At 42.7% G+C, this 27,254-nt stretch overlaps 1 protein-coding gene across 1 annotated transcript; it reads right to left on the reverse strand.

Moving 5' to 3' along the window:
- Positions 1–916: 916 nt before the first annotated feature.
- On the reverse strand, positions 917–26,373 carry LOC311233464 (olfactory receptor 52Z1P-like; the record flags this gene model as incomplete). Its single annotated transcript, XM_084320431.1, has 2 exons — positions 917–933; positions 25,521–26,373. 2 exons carry the CDS (start codon positions 26,371–26,373, stop codon positions 917–919), a joined length of 870 nt encoding a protein of 289 aa, XP_084176557.1.
- Between the last annotated feature and the right edge of the window lie 881 nt (positions 26,374–27,254).

Genomic DNA, 27,254 nt, shown 5'->3' on the forward strand with positions numbered 1-27,254 from the left:
GCTCAATATATCTTTTACAGTCTCAAGAATTGTAATGTCTGAATCTTTAGGCATGAGGTGCCATTTCTTCCGATCGTCGGCTAGAACTGAACAGACCGCTTGCTGCTGTTCCAGAAATCTCGCCACCATTTGATACGCTGAGTCCCAGCGTGTCGGCTCATCATGGATCAGTTTGTGTTCAGGCAGTTGCAACTCTTTTTGCTTCTGCTTCAGCTGTCGGGACATCTTTGGTGACCTGCTGAAGGCAGACACTGTCTTTCTCAGCCTCGACAGTGCTGCAGACACACGGCCTATATCCAGACCCTTGCTAATGGCTAGGTGAAGGTTGTGCCCAAAGCAGGGGACCCATGTGAAGTCCTGCTTAAATGCTTTCTTGTTATTTGAGGCATTATCAGTGGTGATGCCACTGCCAGCCATATTTGACATGTCCAGCTTCCATGTTTCATGTACCATCTCCTCCAACGCCTCTCTCAAACTGTCCCCCGTGTGCTCTGAGTGCAGCCCAACACAGCCCAAACACCAGCTCTGCATGTCCCAGGATTCTGTAATAAACTGCAGAGTTACTGCCATGAATGTGGACGTGGCCCTGCTGGTCCACAAGTCAGTGGTGCATGAAAATAAGGGTTTCCCCCTAAGGCTCTCCATGATTTTGTCTTTTGTTTCATTATATAGGGCAGGGATTTCAGTTGACATGAAGTGGTTCCGTGAAGGAAGGGAATACTTGTTATTTAACTGTCCAAGCAGTTGTCTGAACCCATGTTTCTCAACAGTATAGACAGGGACCTGATCCATGCATATGTACTCTGCTACAGCCCTGTTAAGTTTCTTGGCTTCCTTTGAGTTTGCATGATACTTCCTTTGTTGTTCAAGTAATGCTGGTAGGGTAGGCTGCTGTGCTGTTGCTGGTCGATTCTCCTCAGCTTCTCTCTGGTACTATAAGAAAAGAGAAATATAAGACTTTTAAAACCCGTTGTTTCTCTCTAAAGAAAGAAATACATAGCAAACATGACTTAGTTATGCAATAGTGCTGCTGCTTTTTATTTGGTTAAAATATTTTAGTTAATAAGACTAAAATATATGACTACAACAATTTTCATTAGAGAGAGAGATTTCTCCGGGGCTGGTAACGTTAACCTCAGAGAGAGAGAGAGAGAGAGAGAGAGAGAGAGAGAGAGAGAGAGAGAGAGAGAGAGAGAGAGAGAGAGAGAGAGAGAGAGAGAGAGAGAGAGATTTCTCCGGGGCTGGTAACGTTAACCAACCTCGTGTCGAGTGTAGTATTGTATGACCTCGACATAACGTTTAAACGTAATTTTACTCCGTTTCCATGCGGTAGCCGGCTAGCTAGCATAAGCTAACAGAGGAACGACTAGCAGTAGCTATCTAACGTTAGCTAATAGCTGTAACGTACAACGAATCAGCTGTTGATATGATGCGCCATCAGTAGACAACGTATCTTGTATTAAACTAGAGTTAGTGGTTTAATGCTTCAGTCACAAACCTCTTTCATTTCTTTGTGGAGATCCGCGTGCCGGTCCTTCAGGTGTTTTGCCATATTTGAGGTGTTGGCACCTTTCGTTGGCACTGCCCTGTAACACCGCTTGCAAATGGGCATTGTGACATCTTTAACTTTCCCTTCTGTGTTTACTTCAAAACCGAAGTACTTCCAAACAGCACTTCTGCTGTTTTCTTTATCTTTAAGTTGTGGAGGCGCTGCATCTGCCATCTTAGTTCACTCAGCTAAAATGTTTACTGAAGAGTGAAGACGCCGACGGCTCGCTCTGTGAGGGGGAGGGCTGGAGGGGGAAGCGTGCTCTGAACAGCTGGAGGGGCAAGCGTGCTCTGAACAGCGTGTCAACAAACTTCCGGTAGAACACTGCCAGCGGGTACCGATACTACAGAAAGTATCGGTATTTCGGGAAATGAGTATCGTAACTGTTTTAAATATTCAGTATCGATATTTATCGATACTTCGATATTTTTGACAACACTAGCACCTTGACGCGGGGGGACAGAGCGAGCATCAGGGTCTCTGTATCCGACGGGCCTATCAGATTTGTGGAGACTTGGAAGCCTCAGCATACAGGACGCTGTGGTGCTTAGGCGGCCAAGTCACTGGTTTATAGGTCTGTCAAAACGGATTGGAGGTTCCGGGGCTTAGAACATGAGTTCAAGTGAGTTGGGCTGTATAATAATTAAATAGGTATCAACAGCCGAAAGAATATTAACTGAAATAACTGCTGTCAGGTGTCTCTGGAGTAGAATTAGTTACAGATTTGAGTCAACCTTACTCAAGATTGGTCTTATCGGCAGAACCTCTCCAACCAAGACTCTTCCTAATGTTCGAGATCTGGAACACTGGTGACGTAGATGGTCTGCAGAGCGCAGCAGACAGCCAAAAGTAAATTGGTAAAAAATCAGGAACAAGAGAGGGTTGATAAGTAACGACTTGAAGTAGCGGTTACTCATGACTAAAAAGTTACGTAATGTTTTCTTACAGTCAAAAACGTAGAAGGTTCTACTCAAAAAAAGAATCACACTTAAAGTATATTTTTGTGATTACGGTAAAAAGGTTTACTCATGACTTGAAGTAACTAAATGCTTACTTAAAGTCAGAACTTAAGTAGAAAAAAACTCTACTTTGTGAATAGCAGGCTGAAATAGCCATTGCGAATAGCGGGCTGAAATAGCCATTGCGAATAGCAGGCTGAAATAGCCATTGCGAGCAGGCTGAAATAGCCATTGCGAATAGGAGCGAATAGCAGGCTGAAATAGCTATTGCGAGCAGGAGCGAATAGCAGGCTAACTAGCCATTGCTAACAGGACGAGGCTACCCACATGAACAGACAGGTATATGATAACCTTGGACATGCCGGAAATAAGAGGATGTTGGTATACCTGAGAACTAACAACATTCTCATACCTAAAGCCAAACAAAGAGCGATAACAGTCCGAAAGGCCTGTGAACAATGTGCGCTGGTAAAGGTGCGCTGGTAAAGGGACAAAACCTGAACCAGTGCCACACTCTTAGACGGGGGGGGGGCTGTCCCCCGGAGTCAGCGGACGACGCAGCGGATGGCAAGAAGGAATATACTGACTCAGGTCAGAAATCGGAACTGGAGGAAGACCGGGATAGGTCAAGCTCCAGAGCATCCTCAGGGTCCTCATCTAGACCTCCCAGACCTCCCAGACCTCCCAGACCTCCTAGACCTCCCAGACCGGACAGAGAGACATCGGCCTGGACCCAGGTTACAGGGCGACGAGAGCCCTGAATGGACCTGAAAGAGAGAAAAGAAATTAGTCCTCTGTGGACTGTATCTGTGATGTCCTGCGAGGCCTACGGACAGGGTCACACGATAGGTCAAGCTCCAGAGCATCCTCAAGGTCCTCATCTAGACCTCCCAGACCTCCCAGACCTCCCAGACCTCCTAGACCTCCCAGACCGGACAGAGAGACATCGGCCTGGACCCAGGTTACAGGGCGACGAGAGCCCTGAATGGACCTGAAAGAGAGAAAAGAAATGAGTCCTCTGTGGACTGTATCTGTGATGTCCTGCGAGGCCTACGGACAGGGTCACAAGACCAGGCCAACCACACTTCAATAGAGGACTGCTGCTACAATTCTCGGGGACCCGTGGGGGTCGCCCGAGAAGTGACAAATCAACCTACCTCAATCTATGGGAGAGACCCAAGAGGTCAGAGGGGGCGACCCCAAGATGACCAAGATGACCAAGATGACCAAGATGACCAAGGTGACCAAGATGACCAAGATGACCAAGATGACCAAGACGACAACAGCCTGGGTGCATCGGCCGGGAACAACAGATGCAAGTCTTCCCGCCGGATACCAAGCAACAACGTGACCCCTATCCTGTCGAGCCGTCCAGCCAGGGAACAACAGATGCAAGTCTTCCCGCCGGCTACCAGGGTAACAAGGTACCGAGATGGCAGAGGGGGTGTGGAGAGTCACAGCCACGTGACCCCACAATCGCCATCTCGTCCCCCAGTACAGACGCTATTAAGACAATGGAAAATGACCGCCCAGGATGACAGAGTGGGTGTGAAGTGCCACAGAACAAGTGACACTTTTTGACAATGACATCCTGAGTCGTTCCAATATAGCCGTATATACCTATTTTTCACATGTAATCATATGCTTCATTATTCAATTATTCAATTGACGATGGACAATGACCTCCCAGGACGGCAGAGTGGGTGTGAAGTGCCACAGAACAAGTGACACTTTTGGACAATGACATCCTGAGTCGTTCCTATATGACCAGTATAAATCTTTAAACTAAACTCTGGAAAGATAGCTCTATGATGGCTCTACTTATAAAAAATGGAACTGAGCCTTTAATGTCTCCATAGAAGGGGCCTGTTGTCTGTGAAAAACTGTGAAAAGGGAGTCAACCTGCGGAATGTGGGCCTCAGGAGAGGAGAGAGACAGAGACAGAGGAGAAAGAGCTGTAAAATGTTAACCCTTTCAGACGGGAAGGGGATTAAAGGTTGCGGGTTGAAAAACAGGGAGTCCTGAATCTATAGAGGGAAATCTTAAAAAAACTATATAACAATTAAATGTTTAATGTGTACAGTAAAAGTTTTCATAAATGGCATGCTTATAATTAACTGTCATTAGAGAATAATACTAAAAGAATGATGGGTAAAAACTGTTTTCTGGAGGAGATCTTTTAGGAAGCTTGATAAGAAATCCTAGGGATGGCTTCGTGCCCGGTACCATGTCACGTGATCCCCACAGACAAAGCAGTTGTCTGTTCTGAAGGAATAAGGGACTTTCTGTTACTTAAAACCACTAGGTAACGAGAAGTAACGTTAGTACCAAGAAGGAGGAACTCATACGAATTACGTATTGTACTCTGGTTTGCTAAACAAAAATGACATCCCTGTGACTTCACTGTGTTTAGACCAATCGGAAATATTGTAAGATGGATATAAAAGGGACGGTTGCCCTTTCAAGGGCCAGACTTTTTTGAGAGATGAGAAGAATGGTGCTTGACACTGGGCACAAGCCGTGCATGATGAGATGTTCTGTTTTAAACTGAATTGGAAATTTTCCACTTCAGTCTCTTCTTGTAACTAGCTTTTTCTAATTAAAAATACCTCTTTATAAATATCCTTTGTATCCTTTCTTCTGACCAGACGACCGGGTAAGCATGAAATGTGTTTTGCCTTGTAACTTCACCCTTTGCGTTTTGATTAATGAAGACGGAGTAAAAGGAGAAATATGTCAACCACGCGGTCCAGTAATGTGCCTGATTTATGATGTAAAAAACCTCCTGAGTAAGGCTTTAGCCAGACGGAGAAGAAGGAGACATATGATTATGCATTAAGGCAAAATAGAATAAGTGGCTTTATCCCTAGCTCAGGCCTAAAGAGAGAAATATATATCAAGTAATGCCATATAGTGATAATACGTGTACTGTATAATGGGATTATCAAGTAAAGCCATATAGTGATAATACGTGTACTGTATCATGGGATTATCAAGTACAGCCATACAGTGATAATATGTGTAAGTGGCTTTATCCCTAGCTATAATGGGATTATCAAGTAAAGCCATACAGTGATAATACGTGTGCTGTATAATGGGATTATCAAGTAAAGCCATATAGTGATAATACGTGCAACGGATAAGGGAAATGGACCTCCTCTGAATAAAGAGAGTCCGTCCCAGTGCAAATAAAATAAAAGATTCCGCAACTTCAATCACTCGACCTAAGGTCGATGACTGACGGGGGTCGGAACGGTGCATTCGCTATCTCTTGTCGGTCAGTAGTAACAACAACATTTTGTAGACTTGTTTGGTTCTGCATGTCAACCACCTCGCAGGACGCTGTTTGATGTCAAGATGAGCAGACCAATGAGTTATGAAGTTATCGATCTGACCTAAGACCTAGCGTGGGCATTCAACAACTTGCTATCTAATACCCTACACACATATGCTATCGCTCGCTCCCCCCCCCCCCGGAGTGGACCCCCACTTGGATAATCCATCCATTATCATTCGCTCCTAACCAGGCACTACAATTCATATGCTAGCTTTTCTTCTCTCCACCACTTCTAACCACATTGCAATTTTGGATTCACTGACATCTAAAATTCTTGCTGTAGATATTTCTAGATAAATCAGATCGAGATATGTAAGAATCCAAACCTTCTGAAAAAAAATTTCCGGTTGAAACCATCGTGATGCTATCAACTTTTTAGCCGCTGTGATACCAGATAAAACTAATCTCTTTAGCTGTATAGGGACTGCAAACTCAAAAACATCATTCAACAGCAATACAGAGGGGTGTACAGGTATAATTTATTCAGAATTAAGAAATTTGATAATTGCTGGGACACTTCTTTCCAGAATATCTTAACTGGTGGGCAATCCCAGTACATGTGCATAAATGTACCCTCGTCCCCATTTGTACATAAGAAGCATCTGGAGTCTTGTTTAAGTCCCATTTTGTTCAATCTTATAGGAGTCAGGTATGTCCTATGAATATAGTTAAGATTAATTTGTTGATGGTCCGGGTTACGTGACGCAAGTCGAACGTTTGCCCAGGCTTCTTGCCAATCAAAATGTATTTCCAGGTCTGGTATATCCCTCCTCCAGACTGAGTCTAGGGGGAGGGTTCCATATGAGGACGTTAGTAATTGATGATAAAAATCTGATACAAAACCTCTCGATGTCTCTCTTTCATAGAAGAATTTGTGGTATCTGTGGTGTTCAATTGGTATCCTTAATGGGACTCCATGAGCCTTCAAACATGCCAATAACTGTGCGTAAAAATAATGTGTGGAACTGGTGAGATAAAAATGTTTATGTATGTCTTCATATCTACAAAAAAACCTTTTGTTGAAAACATCTCCTAATGTGTGTATGCCCTGCTTTTCCCATTTAGGGTATCTTATAGGTCGTTTTCCAATCAGGAGTGCATTGTTATTGAATAGGGGAGTATGACTATGCCATTTATGTGGGTTAGAATATTTTTTTTGTGTTTCACGCCATATCCAGGTGCGCTCATTTCTATGTCTAGTGAATCTAACATCCAGTGACATGGGAGCATGATCACTTATCAGCATAGTATGGTATTGTGTGGACACAACACTGGATATCAGTTTAGAGTCTATCAACATGAAATCAATAGACAAGGATACCCACTAACCTGTACATGTTTCTGAACTTGTTACTACTGTAGGTGGTCAATGCCTACTGGAGGATGATGAAGTGGACGATAATAAGAACAAAGCATTGTCCAACTAACACCTCTCCCGAAGGCTACCCGTACATGTCCGCTTCCATTCATTGTGCTAAGCTAGGCTAACATGCATCCAGATAGCTTTCTACTGAACGCACAGAGAGGAAACTGGTATCTATCTTCATGTCTTTCTCTCTCGAGAAGAAGAAGATAAGCTAATTTCCCTAAATGTTGGCGTGTTCTTTTAGCGGCTAACGTGACTTAATTTGGCACGTTTGGTTCTAGATCCGTTCGGAGGAGAAGAAAAGGCTGGGTGGGTTGTTTTATTGGCAAACAGCAACAAGGTAATTCTTCAAAGCAATCACAGGATATCAAAATCTCCCTGACACACAGCTTGTCCTGTCGTGTGTGTCATCTAATGTCAAGATGAGTCGTTTATATGTGCCCAAACCGAATCTAAATGCTGTGATATGATTAGCCATCCCTACCTATGGTAAACCAGTTTGGTCTCTGTCTGTGTGGGTTTCTGATGTGTGAGGGTGTGTGAGTCATCCATAAATCTGGGACGATGTGTGTGTGTGGTCCACTTAACCTAGAACCAGTTTGTCTTGTTCTAGAATCTAGATGATACTGTGGTCCCTAAGAAGTCACATGAGAGAGAGAGTGTGTGTGTGTGTGTGTGTGTGTGTGTGTGTGTGTGTGTGTGTGTGTGTGTGTGTGTGTGTGTGTGAGTGAGGTATTGTGTCTGTGCTAGTGTGTGTGTATGTGTATGTGTATGTGTGTGTTTCTGTCACTCAATTGTTAATCACATTTGAACTGGTTTGTGACCTGCCTGATGAAATCAGGTTCAGGATGAAGTCAGTATTGATTGGGGTGAATGCTTCCCATCGGCCTATATTCTAATACCAACACAGTTGTGCGTTTTGCTAATCTGATTGGCCACTGACGTGTCTGGTCATGTGACATGTGCACCAAACGTGTGACGGCAAGTTCTTTAGACGGTTAAGCTTAGGCACTCTTTCGAAGTTGGTTAAGGTTAGAGTTTGTCTTAGAGCGTGACGGCAAGTTCTTTCAACGGTTAATGTAAGGGCAACCTAACAAGAAAATGTTGCCAGTGAGGGAATACTGGGTGAAGCTCTTTCCTACGCGTGATGCTTGTTGATAATAAATGATGTCTTCTCCTTGGTCACTGTTGAGTGTTTTATTACTACTTGCTGTGTGGACAAATATAAGCATACAAAATAAACTCAAAAATTGACGCAAAGTAACTGAAAACAAACAAACGAGCACGGTAAAAAGATAGTGTGGCTTCCCTGTGAATATTACCCAAATTCCCTGCCGCTGCACACCTGTGAACCCATACATATAGATTGCACTTGAGCACACATGAGCCCCGCCTCCTGAGCCCACTGCCTGCTAATTGGTCAACACTTTCATGATGACACAGTGCCTTCATACAGTAATAAAAAAACAGAAAATCATTAAATTGGCTACAACACTCCGGGCCCCAATTGATACTATATAAACATATAACAATTCAATGCATGCAAGTGGTTGTAGCCAAGTGCGTAGTCCGCGTTGATATTTAACTCGTAGTGCTCAAAGCTCATGCAGTCTGCAGGAAAAAACAGATAATCATATAATTAGCTTCCAAAAGAAGACAGATCTTGGCAATAGTTCAAAAGTCATGTAGTTCATAAAGTTTGTGTAATCCAGTAGGGTTAGTACCCCCAGTAATAGAAAAGTGGCTTCAGTCTACTCAGTGTCCAATAGAAAGTAGATCTTTATGATCATGGAAACTTCTCCTATGTCCAAAGGGAAAAAATGGTTACTAATCTAATCAGCTTCCAAAAGAAGACAGATCTTGGTGATTGGTCGCTCCAGAATGTTATATTTGGTTTGAACTTTCACGGATCGCACAAGTCCATGTCTGTCAGGAAAGGTCTGCAGTACCTTGCCCAACAGCCAGGATCCACGAGGGGCATTAGAGTCTGCAATCATGATGATGTCCCCTGTGGCAAAGTTCCTCTTGTCCTTTGTCCATCGTTGTCTCTCCTGTAACAGTGGTACATATTCTCGAACCCACCGGTGCCAAAAGAGGTTGGAGAGGAATTGAACTTGCCTCCATCGACGTTTGGAATAAGAATCAATTTTGCTGAAGAGCCCTGGTGGTAGGGAAGGTTTGCCCTTTAACAGAAGAATGTGATTCGGGGTCAAAGGTTCAAGGTCATTTGGATCCTCTGAGGCGTTCGTAATGGGACGGTCGTTCAATATGGCCTCTACTTCACACAGGAATGTTTGTAATCCTTCATCGTCTAAATGTTGTTGGTGAAGAACAGAAGTCAACACCTTCCTGACCATGCGAATGACCCTTTCCCACACTCCTCCATGATGAGATGCAGCTGGAGTGTTGAAACTCCACTTTACTCCAAGGTGAAGTAGTGAGTTTGATATTTTCTCTTGGTTTAGGTGAGTTAAAGCTTCTCTCAGCTCACGTTCTGCCCCAACAAAGTTGGTGCCGTTGTCGGACTTAATGTGTGACACTTGGCCTCTTCTAGAAATTAATCTGCGTATGGCGTTAATGCAAGAACTGGTGTCCAATGAGTAGGCCATTTCCAAATGGACTGCCCGGCTGGCCATGCATGTGAAAATAACTCCGTATCGTTTGATGAGGCCACGGCCTCTCTTTACCTCAAATGGTCCAAAATAGTCTATGCCGACATTTGTGAACGGTGGAAAGTCAGCTTGCAACCTTTCCTTTGGTAAATCTGCCATTTTTTGCTCGCCCAGCTTTCCTCTGTTTCGTCGACAGACAACGCAGGAGTTGAGTACTTTTCTGGCAGCCGCATTTGCTTTGGTGATCCAGTACCGTCTGCGAAGTCCCGAAAGCAGGTGGTTCCTTCCACAGTGTCCCAGCTGTTCATGCATGTGGCGTAAGATGAGAGTGGTGATGTGTTGACCTTTAGCAAGAATGACTGGATGTTTTATGTCATCGGGCATTGCTCCTTTGCTAAGTCTTCCTCCCACTCTCAAAAGTCCATGATCCAGTACTGGATCAAGTCTGCAAATGTGGCTGCCTTTCTCTACTCCAGATGTTCCTTCTTTTAAAGCAGTGATTTCATCACTGAACTTGTCCATTTGACAGTATTGAATGATGGCTCTTTCTGCAGTGTCGATGTCTTCAGGACATAAGGTGTGACCACCCATTGTGGCTCTGAAACTCTTCATGTCCTCTTCCACTTTGTTCTTGTGAGTTATGTCAAACTCGGTGCTGCACAGAGCAGCTTGTAGTTATTTTCTCCTTTGAAGCAGCACCTGCAGCGTCTTCCTTAGCTGAAGAAACCACGCAACTGAGGTCTTAAGTTTGTTCCATGAGGAGAAGTAAGTTATCAGCTGATTTGTTGCTTGTGGTGCGCTGTTGATGATGACAGCGTTAACTGAGGCCTCTGGCACTCTCTCCGCATAGCCGTTGCTTATGACGTTATTGAGAAAGTTAGTATATTCTTCTTTGAAGATAGGGTTTTTATTTAATTTCCTTTTTAGGCCGAGGACTCTTTGCTCAGCAAGGTGGCGGTTGTTGGGCATAACAACATTGTCCTCTCTAAAAGGCAATGGCAAGCAGTAATGTCCATTCTTTAGTTCGGCTGAAGTGTTGACAATCTGCATGAACTTGAGATCTTCTATGGACATTTCTGGCTTGTCTGCTGTTGATTTCTCATTGAAGTCATGGTTGTATTGTTCAACCAACAATTCTTCTATCTGAGCAATGGAAATGCGGTTGGCTGTGACCGTGGGGCAGCCAATCCCACCGTCACCGCCTTCTCTCAATGGTCCGTTAACAACCCATCCCAACAGAGTTTTAACAGCGTAAGGTCCTTTACCCCTGCTGTTTATCACTTCCCATGGCTCCATTGCGTCTGGAGTGTTAGTTCCTATCAACAACTCCACGTCAGCGTCAATAGCAGGAATTTCCACAGTGTTTAAATATGGCCAAGCATATAAGTCCTTCTGTCGCGTGATGTTAGAGCGAGTCACAGGCATCTTGTGTTGGGTGTACACATCAGGTAATTCAATGTAGGTGTTGCTGTTTAGTGCTGCAACCTCCAGTCCTGAAATGACTTGACTGTTGACGAAGTTTTCTTGGTTCATTGTTTTCATCAGGAATCTAGTGCTCCTTCCTGTCAAGTTGAGCTTCCTCATGAGTTGCTCAGAGCAGAAGGTGGATGAACTGCCGGGGTCTAAGAATGCATAGGTTTCTAAGACTGTATTGCCTTTCTTTGCCTTGATTTTGACAGGTACAATAGACAAGACGCAATTTTGTGCTCCGGCCCCTATGTGGCCACAAGTTTTGGGAGTGGTGACTTGACTCATTCCGTTTTCATCTCGTGTGCCATCTTGTCGTGATCTTAGTTCTTGCCATTCCCTTTCATGAATATGGAGAATGGTAGGATGTCTTAGGTTACATATTTTACAAAACAACCTACTATGGCACTGTGAACTTATGTGCCCGACATGTAAACATCCAAAGCAAGCACCCTTTCTTTTTAGAAAGTCTATTTTCTCACAATGCCGCTTCTTCTCCATTTTAAAACATGTTTCCACACTGTGACCCTCTTCACATAGTAGACAGGATTCTCGTATTGGTTTGTCAAACTCAACGGGTGCCACAAACGTAGCAAAACTGCTTCCTCTCTCCTGCAGGCGTCCTTGTGAAGATTTGTTTCCAATCTTTAATTTTGACATTGAGACAACATTGTCTAGAATGTCCCCGTACAGTGGGTCAGATGCGATAGACACTTGTCTTTCAATGAAGGTGACAACTTCACTGAAACCTGCTTGACGATGGTGTCTCTCCTGGTATTCAAAAGCGATGTTTCTCCATCTGTCCCTGAGTTTGTAAGGTAGCTTCATAATTATTGCCCGTAGGTTTGATGGCATGTTCATCTCAGACATATAGCTGATGTCTTCCATGGCATTACAACAGATGCGTAGAAACAGCGAAAATGCTTGCAAAGCCTTGATATCCTCTGATTTTATAGGTACCCATCCAAACGCTCTCTCCATATACGCAGTGGCTATTTTCTGCTCATTTCCAAAACGTTCATGCAGAAGAGTTCTTGCCTTGTGATACCCCCTGTCGGATGGCATATGTTGACAGCTCTTTACCAGCTCTTTAGGTTGCCCTCTAGTGTACTGCTCCAGGTAGTACAAGCAGTCCACACTATTAACAACCTTTCCTTCCACTCCATGTTCAAAGGCTCTAATGAATGTGTTGTATTCAAAAGGGTTTCCATCAAAGATTGGTATATCCCTGGGGGGTAATGATAAGGAAACTTGCTGTTGCACAAGTAATGCTGTAATGTCATTTTGCTTCTGCATGATCGTGAGGGTATTGCCTTGGTCCTCACTGCTTTGACTGGGTTGCTGCGGTGAACACACAGTAGGAGGTAGGTGTTGAGATCGCTGTGGCATGCTTGCAGTGAAGGCACTTGGTTTTGTTTTGGTTCCGTGAGAACTGATTTCCTTGTGCCGAGTGGCTACAGTGCTGGGCTGTTTAGATAGCTTTTGGTGTGATTGAGTTGGTCCTGCAGGTTTGCTGCCTCCTGTTGGTGGAAATCTGTATTGCTGTGCTGAATCCACTGGCTGTGCATCAATTGTCATTGCAGGTTCATTCCCTCTTATTGGTGGATAGCTGACATGACAATCCGACATTGATGGAATGAATTGTACAGCAGAGGGGTTGAGAACAGCCTTTTCTTTTGATGCATAAGAGTTCATTCCATCTGTAACTCTGCTTTCAATGTCAGACCCTCTGTTCCTGAGAACATTTACCTTAGCTGTCTGGGCAGCAATTTGACTTTGTATTTGCAGTAATTGTCGTCTTTTCCTTATTTGTGCCTCCTGGGCTTCCATTTTTGCTTTTAATTGTACCTCCTGAGCTTCCATTTCATGGCTTTCTTTTAATGCCATTTCCAATACCACAAGTGCCACCACCTCGGCCTGTGCCAATATGGATGCGGAAATGTTTGATGACATTCAAGATTCAAGATTCAAGATTCAAGAGTTTTAATTGTCACGGCATACAGGTATACAATGAAATGCGGCTGGTCTTGCCCGCGACGATGTGCAATACAGTGGTACAACATATAATAGAATCCAATAAAATACAGTGGTACAACATATTAATAGAATCCAATAAAACAGTGCAATAAACAGGTACATGGTGTGCCATCTCGGTATCTGTACATTAGTATTTACAGAGCATATAGGACATGCTAGTTAGCTTTAGTAGTGCAATACACTGTTCCTGATGTTATACTATTTTAAGTGGCCTTTCCTCTGGCCATAAGTGTGCGTGTGTGCGGCATGAGTGTTAAAGTGGCTGCTAGTGTGTGAGCGTGCTCAGCGTGCGTGTCGTGTATGTACTTGTGTGTGGATAGTTCAGTTTCTGTGTCTCTCGATGTTCATTGTTCAAGGCTCTGATGGCCTGGGGGAAGAAGCTTAGCCTAAGCCTCTCCGTCTTAGTCTCTAGAATTCGCAGGCGTCTGCCTGACCTCAGCAGCTGGAACAGGCTGTTATTGGGGTGGTGGGGGTCTTTCATTATCCTGCAGGCTCTGGATTTGCACCTCTTGTTGTATAGAGCCTGCAGGGGAGGTAGCGCAATACCCGTGGTACGCTCGGCTGAGCGCACCACACTCTGTAGGGCCTTCTTGTCCTGTGCCGTGCTGTTCCCATACCAGGCAGTGATGTTTCCGGTCAAGATGCTCTCTACAGCTCCTGAGTAGAAGGACTGAAGTATCTTCCCCGATACTCTGAACTTCCTTAACTGTCTCAGGTGGTAGAGGCGCTGCTTCGCTTTCTTTACTACTGTGCCTATGTGTGTTGACCATGTCAGGTCCTCTGAGATGTGGACCCCCAGGTACTTGAAGCTGCTCACCCTGTCCACGGTAGCCCCGTTAATCCTCAGTGGTGTGTGTGTCTCCCGCTGTCCTCTCCTATAATCCACGATCAGCTCCTTGGTTTTACCAATGTTCAGGAGCAGGCTGTTGTCCTGGCACCAACGTTCCAGTACCTCAACCTCCTCCCGGTAGGCCTTCTCGTCGTTGTCCGAGATCAGCCCCACCACCACCGTGTCGTCGGCGAACTTCACAATGGAGTTGGAGCTGAACTTGGCCACACAGTCGTGTGTGTAGAGTGAGTACAGCAGGGGGCTTAGAACACAGCCCTGGGGGGACCCGATGCTCTGAGTGTCGGGTAGAACTACCACGTGACACCCTTGATTGACCCGTATTGGAAACACTGTCATCTGGCCCAATACAATTCACCTCATCTTTTTTATTTGACACAAAGTTGATGTTTGAACCATCATTATCAAGACCCTCGTTTGCATAGGACGCAGCATTGTTATTTGAACCGTTGTTATTCAGAACCTCATTTGTACTTGAAACAGCATTGTTCTTTGTGTCAACCACACCCTCAGTTGCATTGGGCACATCATTTAATTCGTAATCATTGTCATCAACTTGTGTGGGCATGCACTGCTCCCTATTAGCACACACCCATTGCTCCATTTTGTCCATGATTTGATTAACATTGTGCAGGTGACCTTGAAACCATTCTGTTTGTTTACACATTTCGTCGTCGGGTAATAGAGGTTTTAGTGATTCATGTACCCGGGTAGTTTCACCAACCAACTTCCACAGTGTGTCGTGCTTAATTTGCATGACGGAAATATTTTCATTTGAGCACATCATTTGATCCAACTCTTTAGCTATTTTACACAATTGTTTCAGTCCAAAGTTCCTTTCTTTATGTAACAACATGATCTTCGTTTCTAAAGCTTTAAATGTGGGCTTAGAAAGCCTTTTGCCAAGTTCATTGTCTGTTTCATCTTGATTGACAGCTGCCTCCATTTCGACGTTAATTTCCTGATTCCCCACGCTACTCATGTTTACAATGTCAAGCAATAGGCGGAGATTTTATATAGAATTCATGGTAGGATTTGCCTTTATCCATCTGCGCGAGGCGACTCCTTCCACAACTTTATTCCATTCATTCATGAATCCGTCTCACCGTAATTTCTTTGATGTGCTGTTCCGTGTTGTTGATATTGTGGTTGAATCGGCAGAAAACGTCAATGAAAAGGGCCGCTGTTCCTTGAGTCCTTCCGTATCTGTCCGTCTTTGAAAACAATCTTGTTTAGAAGCTTATCTTTTTACTTGTGTAAGGGCAACCTAACAAGAAAATGTTGCCAGTGAGGGAATACTGGGTGAAGCTCTTTCCTACGCGTGATGCTTGTTGATAATAAATGATGTCTTCTCCTTGGTCACTGTTGAGAGTGTTTTATTACTACTTGCTGTGTGGACAAATATAAGCATACAAAATAAACTCAAAAATTTACGCAAAGTAACTGAAAACAAACAAACGAGCACGGTAAAAAGATAGTGTGGCTTCCCTGTGAATATTACCCAAATTCCCTGCCGCTGCACACCTGTGAACCCATACATATAGATTGCACTTGAGCACACATGAGCCCCGCCTCCTGAGCCCACTGCCTGCTAATTGGTCAACACTTTCATGATGACACAGTGCCTTCATACAGTAATACAAAAACAGAAAATCATTAAATTGGCTACAACAGTTAAGCTTAGGCACTCTTTCGAAGTTGGTTAAGGTTAGAGTTTGTCTTAGAGCATGGCGATAGAACGCCAGGTAGTTTGCAGGCTGTTTGACGTGGAAATGGGCAAAGACACAGCTCGTCACGCCATTGGGCGCACATGTCACATGACCAGAAACGTCAGTGGCCAATCAGATTCGCAAATCGCACAACTGCGTTGGTATTCGCATAGACGCTTCCCATCGTGGTGATGTCAGAGCTCTTGCAATCGACATCTTTGTCTGGTATTCTGTCCATATTGCTTCTTAATAACAATTTGTGCTGTTTACTGTTTAATAACCATTAACACTTTCCGTGCCGGCCGTGCCAGTCCTATATACCCTGTTGAGTGGCAACGCTCTATTCAATGACAGAGCGCTCACATTTGTGAACGCATAAACTATATCTTAAATTATGGCTATGTGTCTAATACGACCGTCGCTTATCAATGACTTGTTTGCAGTCAACATTGTTCAAACTGATTGTTTTTTAATCGGTTAATTTCCGTTTTTTTAAACTTTCAGAAAAAAAGAAGATTCTGCAGAAATCGCGCTTTACTGTAATACACAAAACGTTGTAATTTTGCGGCCTATTTATGAATCGTTTTCAAATAAACGCTAGATTATCGATAGTATATGTGTACTTATGCATGCTATAGAAGCGGGCTGAAAAATCGATTATCTTATTTCCTGATCAGCTACACACACTCACAGCCACACACACACATATGGGACACGTTGATATATAGGTGAAAACAGCTCTGATTATGCCAATACTGGTCAAATAGATTCCTTACCTCAGATCAGATGTTCTCCAAAAAGATTATTCCAATTCCTGATCACCATTCCAAATATCGATCGCGTTTATTGATCCAACGCTGGGTGGTCGAAAGACATATTCCACGCTGTTCTGATGGTGGGCGATGACTGGGATCGTCTCTGGTTACTTGCCTGACAAGTAAAATGTGGATTCCGGACTCTTTTTTCCCCATGCGTTTCATTCAGTGCAATCCAATGGGGTGCAGTACCATCCAGAGAGACGATAGGGGGCGGTATTTTCCCTGTTCGAGCTCAGACAGATCCCCACTGGTAACATGAGGCTAGATTGATGAAAAAATTTATGGAAATTGATAATAAAAAAATAACGATTAAAAACGAGATTTCTCGTCGGCTGGCACTCAACGGTTGGCATGAACTAACGAGAAATCTCGTCGCTGGCACTCAAAGTGTTAATAACCAATCAAAAATACACTACACGGCTGCCTGGCAACACGGTCCACCTGAAGGTGATATGCTCATTGGAATATATATATTTCCAAGACAGGAATATTCCAAATCCCAGAAGCAATGACAGACATCATACTTGCACCATACTTGCACAGTGTGATCACAGCTAATTGTTTCACACAGTCACCTGAGGAATGTCCTTCAACAGAGAATGTGCACGCAACTGATATGTCCTTCATCTTGTCAACTCACAAACCAATGTCTTCCTGAACATTGTACAACCAAAAGGTGAGCACTGTCAACCCGGAGAAAACTACTGTAGGGTACCTACCTATCATACAGGTTCCTGCATCTGAACTCCATACATTGAGCACAGTCGTTAAGGGAGTGCTTCATGCTCCAATGGGACAGCAGCATGTCATTCTGATGGTGGATGAGGCACTCTAGCCGAAGCTGCTGGAAATGAAGTGGTTGGTAGATGAGTACAAGGACGTGCTTATACCTTGCCTTGGAGGACATCACCATGAATATTATGGGTGTAATAGGACGAACATGAGTGAGTCTGGCTTGAGTGAGCTATGGGTAAGGTGTGTTCTTTTGGAAGCCAATGCCGCACAGCATGTCATGGGAGGAAAGGGGTATGCATGTACCATCAGGACACACAAACCTACCCTACATGCACTTTGTCAAATACTCTTCCCACGACTCTACAGTATGTGTACTTGGATGGGGTTGATGTTGCACTGAGAGCCAAACTCTCAGATGACTGCACATCCATAAATGCCGATCACATTGCACAGATGGTTGACAAACTGACTACAGACTGATTTCAGAAACCCATGAAAGAGTTTCCAGCAGCTCTTACAATTGATGACCCGAATGCTGAATTCTGGTTCAAACGCATGCTGCCATTCCTCTTCAGGTACGATCATGTTAACTATGCCAGATGGGCTATTTTATAAGAATAAGTTGCACATTTACCTGTAGCCTACAGGCAGGGCCGCCTCAGGGTGTGTGCGAGCAGTGCGGTCGCACAGGGCCTCGCGTGAAGGGGGGCCTCGCACAAAAAAATAAAAATAATTTTTTTTTTTTTTTTTTTGCGAGGCCCCCCTTCCCGCGAGGCCCTTTTTCATCACAGACCTAAAATCTAGTTTTGCTTATATGCTTATATATTTCACATTAGACACGTTTGTAGAATGTGTGTGACTTGTTCCTGGCTCTGCGGCTCTGCATACTCACTATTGGAGCTCTGGGGCTCTGCAGCAGACATACTATTGGTTTCAACGAAGGGAGGGGTTACATCATGTGTACGCCGGCGTGCGTCAGCTGCGTCTGACTATTTCGCGCGTGCAGCTTTGGAGGTTATGCTTAGTTATGCCAGCCAAGAGGAAGAGGACGGTCATTCGGCAGATGGACTGAAGATGAAAGTTGTTGCATGTTAGACAGTTCAGTCAGGCTGGCCATGTCGGTTTAGCTAAAGGCAGGGACAGCTAGTTAGCTTTAGCTACGTTATAATATCGAGTGCTAACGTGTGGTTCAGTCGGGATAGCCACGATGATGTCGGCTAGTAGCTAGCTTAGCTAAAGGCTAACTAGCGTTAGCTAACCTAGAGAGAGCGCGTGCAGCATTGTTATGCCAAGATGAAGAGGACGGTCATTCGGCAGATGAACTTCGTCAACTCCACGCGGTTGTCTCCATCCTCTTGGACGTTTGGTGAGTTTTTAATGCACTCTATTCTACTCCCGCCGTGGATATATCTCTCTCTCTCTCTCTCTCTCTCGGGAGCCAAACGGACCGGCTAGCTGTTGTAGCTAATGTTATATTGAGCCAAAGCGGGCCGGCTAGCTAACGTTATATTGAGCCAAGCGGGCCGGCTAGCTGTTGTAGTAGCTAACGGTGTGTGGCCTGGTGTCAGTACCTGGCTACTCTATTTGCAGTTAGCCTATTTAGCTGATGTCGGCCATTGGCTCCTTGCTACTTTGTTTTCTCTGGTATAGACCATCTTCTCTTTGGATTTAAGTGTTGATCTTTGTCCTTTTGGATCTATGTATATTCATGTTGCCTTTGTGAAGTTATCTTTTCCTTCTGTTTTGTTCTTCCATTAAAAGTTGAATATCCTTTAGGGGCTCATCTTTGCTTATATCTCTCATACATGCTCTCTCTCTAACACACACACACACAGACATGCTCTCTCTCTCTAACACACAAACACACATGCTCTCTCTCTCTCTCTCTTTCTAACACACACAGACATGCTCTATATCTCTCTCTAACACACAAAATGACATGCTCTCTCTCTATATATTCTCTCTCTTTCTAACACACATATACATGCTCTCTCTCTAACACACACACACAAACAGACATGCTCTCTCTCTATCTCTCTTTCTAACACACACAGACATGCTCTATCTATCTCTCTCTCTTCAATTCAAATGGGCTTTATTTCACATTCTTGTATTTCTCCCAGTAGGTATGGGAGTTTTGAGTTATTGTCGATGTTTTCAAAGTCTCTTTGGGTGTTTGCAATTTGTGGGAAGTATGTCTTGGTATAGTGGGCAGGTTGTTAAGAAGTGGAGCTCGGTTTCCACCTCATCTTCTGTGCAGTGGGTCTGTCTTCGCTTGGGAGCCAGGTCTGCCTATGGCGGCCTTTCTCGATGGCTAGGCTGTGCTCGCTGAGTCTGTACCTAGTCAAGGATCTTCTTAGTATTGGGTCAGTCACCGTGCTCAGGTATTCTGCCACTGTGTACTCTCTGTTTAGGGCCAAATAGCATTTCAATTTGCTCTGGTTTTGGGTTGTTTCTTTCCAATGTGTCTCTCTCTCTCTCTCTCTCTGGCCTTGCTCTGGTGGAGGGTCAGGGGCATTGCCGGGTCTGTGCAGCGATAACACTGTATATTGACTGTAGAATGGGAGCTCTCTCTCGCTCTCTCTCTTGCTATATGTTGACTGTATCATGCCTAGCCTCGGGCAGCGCTATTATTTAAGAATATGGTCACTGTATGAAAAAATCTCGCACAGGGCCTCGCATTTCTCCCAGGCGGCCCTGCCTACAGGACTGGACTGCATATAATGCTTTGACAGCAGATATGATACACTCATGCAATTAATTCTTGTCATTGTATAGATGTAGCAGTACTGTATATCTGTATGTCATGTATGTCATATATGTCCTGATGAATTGAAAATGGGGGACCCTGATGTAAACAAGACAAAAGTCTTTCTCTAGTCTGTATCCCCTTAACAATTGTGTGTATTGAGCTGTACTGTATTGTACCCATTCTGCAATCTGTTAATAAAGTTTTCAATCAATCAATCAATCAATCAATTGCTGTCATGTTAGAAATAAATAAGTTGCTTGTCAAATGTTGGTTTACGTCGAAGTGTGTTATTTGAGGATACCTTACTTTACTAAGCCAAAATGTGTATTAATAATAATAATAATAATAATAATAATAATAATAATAATAATAATAATAATAATAATAATAATAATAATAATAATAATAATAATACACTTTATTTGTATAGTACCTTTCATAGTGCTTCACAGCAGTAAAAAAGACATTGGCATAAAATTAAGCATAAAATGAGCATAAAATAAACAGCAGCAAAATAGATAAGTCAAGTCAAGATAAGGTATAGAACACTAAATAACATAATTCTTCATATTAGATCTAACGTCTTAACACTTTCAGCGCCAGACCCGAGTATAGTCAGGTTAACTCGCCGAACGTTCGGCGCCAGACCCGAGTATTTTGTCGGGTCTGGTTGTCGGGTTTTGGTCGTTATTTCTTTTATTCGCTATTTCCATTCATAATCCATCGAGGGAGCCTGATGTTATCATTGGGAATGGGTCTGAGATCGCAAACGTCCAATATTGCCACCTGCCGCCTTGCGGCCGGTATTGCACATCCTTGGAAACTCTCTAGCTTTGGGTGTGCGTCGATCTAAAAAGTCCGGTCCGGGTTTTCCTTGTCGGGCAGGACAAGCGTTTATAATGCATGGATTGAGGAGAATCAAGCACTCCCAGTTCATGTTCTTTGGTGGATTATGTTGGCAACACGATCGACATCAATACTTGGAATGGCGATCAGATAATTGGAATATTCTTTTTGCAGTACATCCTAGTCAAGGTAAGGGCTATATGCTATCAATCTTGCGTTGATCCAAGAATCCATTCACAGTGATCCGACCGTATGTGTATAATGTGCTTGTGTAACGTATTCCGTTGGTGGCGAACAAAGCATGGAAAAACGACCCCCCCCCCCCCCACCCTTTCATGCATTCATGATGAAACATAATACCGATAATATAGCGTTGATTTCAGATTGATTGTTGATACAGGCGAGAAACGGCACAGTTGAGTGAAATGCACTAAATGCTGCATAGAGTCGTTTTCTGGGATTAGACAGGATCACTCTAAAACTATACTCATATTCGCCACGGTATAAAACGGGAATGTATGGAAAATTATTTCTTTTTCACAAATTGAACGATAGATACTCGATGTAAAATGGGCAATATTATTATATCCATAGCTATGATATTTAATATAGTTTGAGCCCTGCAAACACACCACACGGTACACAGCGACCTCTGGCGTCCAATGAGTTAATAGGCCTCTTTGTTTATTTTGTTGTTTGATTATCTTGTCACTAATATATAAAACATAAAATCATGAAATTGGCAGATACACATAAAATAGACATATCAACCCTATATTTCAGATGTTTACACAATACGGTTGATAAGAAAAGGGTAAGGAAAAAAAAAGTTTTTTTATGTCAAGAGCCATAGGCCTTTCTCATATACCCCGCCTTTCCCCCTGTTCTAAGGTACTGTAGCTACATTATAGAACAATTACAGTTCTGAATTACTTTACAGAACAACAGAAATAAGTATGTTTACTTAAAGTTGTATTCATTTTTAGGCACAATACATAATACGAAAGGCCAGAGCAATACTTTGCTCTTAATACTTTGAGTTTCATTGCAAAGTTCAGTTCTAAAATACATTATAACAAATACACTTTGCATCCCTATTATGTTTCCTGCTTACATTTCAATCATAATGTACAGTAGTGTGCCTTTGTGTTCCTGGTGGGGATGGAGCTTGTGGATCTTATCTGGTTGACAAATGATTCATCTTCAAAAAATTATGTTTTGCAATAGATATTTCAAGCAGCTTTTTCATATTTGATCACATAACTCAATATGGCATTGGACTCCATATATGAGGACCTACAATACCACATTTCAGTCAAGTTTCTACCTTGTTTAGTCAAAAAGATATGTACATAACATAAATTAATTTCAACCGCTTTGGTGGCCGCCATCTTGAATGAATTTTCTTTAGGCATTAGCAGTGATTTATGAGCTGGGCCTACAACAGATTTGCACCCCTCAATACCCCTAAACGCATTTGCCTCCAGCACTTTAAATATGCACATTGGTCTAACTACTAAATTTATACAAGCTGTGTGCTTGATTGGGGCGAAAATCTGATATCAACTTTGGGGGGGACAATTACATTACATTTTCTCAAGAGCAATTCCAGGGGGGGGGGACACCAAAAGTAGTGATGTAACGTTGCTGTACTAGGTTGTAATATGTTAAATGTATATTAAGGAACCATAATTACTACTACTGGATAATTGATAGGTAGTTAACTGAAGGGTTGAACTTGTCCCAACTTTTCTGATGTATTTGCATTACGTCAAAATGGAGATCAGTTGTATTAAAACACTCGCTCCTATTCCCATATGCATTCATGTCACGCTGCATTCACGTGTTGACTTATTTGCTTCGGAACAATCCCAGTTGCGATATCAATCACACTTACACGATGTAAAGCAAAACACGCTATTAATTCAACATTCAATATATTTTCTTACTTTTGTGTTGACTTCTCGCCAGATTCCTGTTTTTGGGTTCCAGATGAGAGGTAGGAGCTGGACAACACAACGGTTCCATAGCCTGAAGTCTTATAGTCATACAGTCCAAAGTTTATAAAAATCCCAGGGAAAATTTGTTTTGTGGATGTTGTACTACTACTATTAATAGTTATAGCAGTGTTTCCGTATGTATGCAGGTATTTGTATTTACAGCCAGCAATACAAAGAAAGGCCAGTAGGTGGCAATGGTACTGTACACTGTGTATGGGACTATGGGTGCAGTTTTCGTAAAAATGAGCATGGTGCTATCTTTTTTTTTGTATCCACTTTTTCTCCTTATTATTTTTCTATTTTTCTCCCATCCCAATTTCGCCTCGCCAATTCTCCCTTCAATTCTCCCCTCCCCTGTCTCGAACGTTGCTAGACTATGCCTCCCACTGGTCGGCTGCAGTGAGGACCAAGCCTTGCATCATGTGTCCCCTCCGGTACACGAGGAGGCAGCTGTTGCATCTTTTCACCTGAACAGCGCGATCTCTCAGTGGCGAGGAGTAACGCGTGGGAGGCTCACGCTGCCCCCGATACTTCCTGATTCTGCTGCACAGGCGCACCAACCGACCTGTAGGAGTCGCTGTCCACAATGTCCAATCCCCACCCACCGACTTTCCCACCCCTAACACTGCCAATTGTGTTAGTATGAATGACCAGCCAAGCCGGTAGCAACGCCGAGAGCTGGGCTCGAACTCAGCATCTCCTGCGTTAGTGGCGAGCGCCTTACCCACTGCGCCACTTAGCCGCCCAGCATGGTGCTATCTCATCTAAAATAATCTCCATTGAGAACCATTGAATTTACCTTTTTATTTGACTTTTTCTGATACATTTATATAGTCATTGGGTATGTGCCACTGGCCTGAGTCTACTACAATAGCTTTACAAGAACAAAAAGCTCAAAATAAGTACAGTTCTAAAAGCAGAACCACTTCAATGAATAATAACCCAAATAAATCAACCAGAATATCCTTTAAAAATACTTATTTATTGTTCAGTCAGTGTCTAAACTCTTCAAACAACAGCTATGGACAAGTATGTCACACAAAGTATGCTATTTTAAATAAAATAACAAAATAAATAATTAGTAAGTGTATTGCCATGTACTAAAAACTGAACTTAACAAAATAACAAATATCATATCATGATCAATCCATGGCATTGTCCAATTATGTCCATATTTTACAAGTCTAAAAAAGAGAGAACATTTCGTAATGTTACCTGAGACTTCCTGTCTCTGCCAGTCTGCCCCTGCCTATCTGTCCCCAGCTCTGCTGTCTGTGTACCATATCTTGCCTGCTCTGCCTAATGACATCATTATGAAACATTTCCATTAGAATTTCACCTCTTACTTATGAACATTTTCAACTAGTCTAAGTCTTTGAGATATTAGGCTATAGGGTTCTTACTTTGTGTTTTGGTGTTCTGAAAAGTTCTACCTGGCTGGCTGGCTGGCTATACAAACACACACACGCGCACAAACACAACACACACACACACACACACACACACACACACACACACACACACACACACACACACACACACACACGCACACACACACACAGTGTGCAGGTTATTTACAGTAGGAGATGGGCTTCTAACATATTATCTTCTATCATTCTATAATGGGCTTCGATCTACCAGGATCTACTAGTAAGTTACTATGTACCTGTATGTCATGTATGTCCCTAAGCCATAAATGTCATGATGTCATGTATGTTTTGTATGTCATAAATGTCACTATGAATTGAAAATGGGGGACCCTGATGTAAACAAGACAAACGTCTTTCTCTGGTCTGCATCCCCTTAACAATTGTGTGTATTGAGCCGTACTGTATTGTACCCATTCTGCAATCTGTTAAACGCTAGCTAACATAAAGAGTGAATGCAGCGAAAATGAAGAGAAGGTGATGATTATAAATGGGTTTTATTGTATTGAGTGGTAGAAGTAAAGACATGTCTAATATATCCTTTGTTTGAACAACTTACTGGAAAGGTCTGCCACCAATGACAGACTCGGTCACAGTGATATTCCCTCACACACACTGTAGTGTATACCTGCATCATGTGCCACTGACTGGGGGTGGGAGGCAGTTGATCAAACCATTGTGAGGGAAATGCCCCGTGGGATTTCCGCCTACTGCCGTATCACAAGAGTAAGCAAGTGATGGAGATGATCTGTGAATGCTGTGGTTATAAAGGTATCAGTCTTAACTATAGAGTCTTTAGGCACACAATGATCAATTAATAACAGGATTCTTGTGACAGCCTGGTTGATGCTCAGTGACAGGAGGCTTTATCATCCCTGTCATTCCTGCTCTTGCTCTCTATCATCCCTGTCATTCCTGAGCTTGCTCTCTATAATCCCTGTCATTCCTACCCTTGCTCTCTCCTATCATACCTGTCAAATAAATCAGTAATGCCATGAAAATCTTTTTTAAGAAAAAGCATTCTTGTCTACTAAATTGGTGTTAGCCTACTTTTCTTACCTTGGACCATTCTACATAGTGGTTTTCTTATGGATTGAATACTTAGACCATACATTACAGGATTAAGAATGGGAGGGATTATCAAAAAGTACAGAGACATAAATATCTGTATTTGGTAAGGCACATAACTCATGTCAAATCGACTTTGCAATATTTCAAAGAAGCACCCCAAAGAATAATTGATTACTGCAAACAGGTGTGGAGTACAGGTTTGGAGGGCTTTGAGCTTGGATTCTTTGGATGACAATATACATATTCTCAGAATATGTACATATGAGTAAACAATCATGATTAGCTGTGGAACTACATAAAACAAAGTAAATACTAAACCTCCTATGTAAATAGCAGATGTATCTGTGCAGGACAGTTTTAGCAGTGAATAATTAACACAGTATAATTTTGCTATTATTTTCCCACAAAACCGTAGCTGAAGAGTAAAAGAGTAAAAGATGACAAATACTACAAAGGGGTAAAGCCAAGTAAATGCAATAAGTTTATATACTTTAGTCAATGATACAATAGCATGATATTGCAGTGGATGGCATATGGCCACATACCTATCATAACTCATTGCTGCTAGAATTGTAAATTCAATACCTCCATATGTATGTATAGCATAGATCTGTGCTTTACAGCAAGGTAGAGAGATCTCATTTGAATGTGATAAGACATTCATTATGGCTGGCAATAGAGCAGTGCCTCCATAGAGGCCATTTGCTGCCAAGTTACACACCAATAAATACATTGGCTCATGCAATGATTTTTCAACAAAAATCACTGAGATTAAAAGTACAGTTTCAGCAATAATGGTGATGTATAAAAAAAAGAAAATGCTAAAATATGTGGGTTTCATTTTCTCCATTTCACTGTATGCAGACAGAATAATAGACGTCACCGCAGATGAATTGGCCATGCTGAGACAAATTTCCGTAGGTGCTGTAAAAAAGCATATATTTGTATGCATGGCACACCATACAGTATGTTGTTTTGTACAGGAATATATGAAAATAAAATAGCTTACCTTTCTGTGATGTCTCTCTCTCCACAACTTAAAAGAACAGAACTGAGAATATTTTATACTTTTCATCTCTTGTGAAATCAAGTCACATGATCTTAATCCCCAAGAACCGTAAGGCCTTGGGTTGTCCCTGCCCTCATGACGAGCGTCGTATTCTAGTCGTTTACAAACTGTAATGGGTGGAACCAGTCCAGGCAATAACTAAAGGGGCAAAATAAATAAATAAAAAGATGGCGAGAGACACATCCACACCGCATGTCAATACTGCCAGAACTGCAGCACCTTGGTCAACCAGTTACCAACTAATCATATCACACCTAAAATACCCTGCTGTAACACAATGCAAATAAAATGAAGCATCACAATACCAACATATTTTGCATACTCTAAATACAAAAAAATTGGTATTTATATCTATTGTCACGATAACAATGAGAACAATGTCAGGGATATCATGGATTCACCCTGACCGCCGTGGCAGATCTAGTGCCACCATCAAGCCAAACTTGAATTAAAATATTTTCAAATTTGCTGTGCACATTCATTAACCTTAGAGGATGAAGAAAATATCTAAAATACCCTGCTGTAACACAATGCAAATAAAATGAATGAACAATACATATATTTTGCATACCAAAAAGTTGTAATTATATCCGTGAACAACAATGTTGGGGATATTATGGATTCACCCTGACCACCATTGCAGATCTAGCACC

The sequence above is a fragment of the Notolepis coatsorum genome (genome assembly GCF_963971535.1).
Source record: "Notolepis coatsorum genome assembly, chromosome: 8".
Classification (NCBI taxonomy): domain Eukaryota; kingdom Metazoa; phylum Chordata; class Actinopteri; order Aulopiformes; family Paralepididae; genus Notolepis; species Notolepis coatsorum.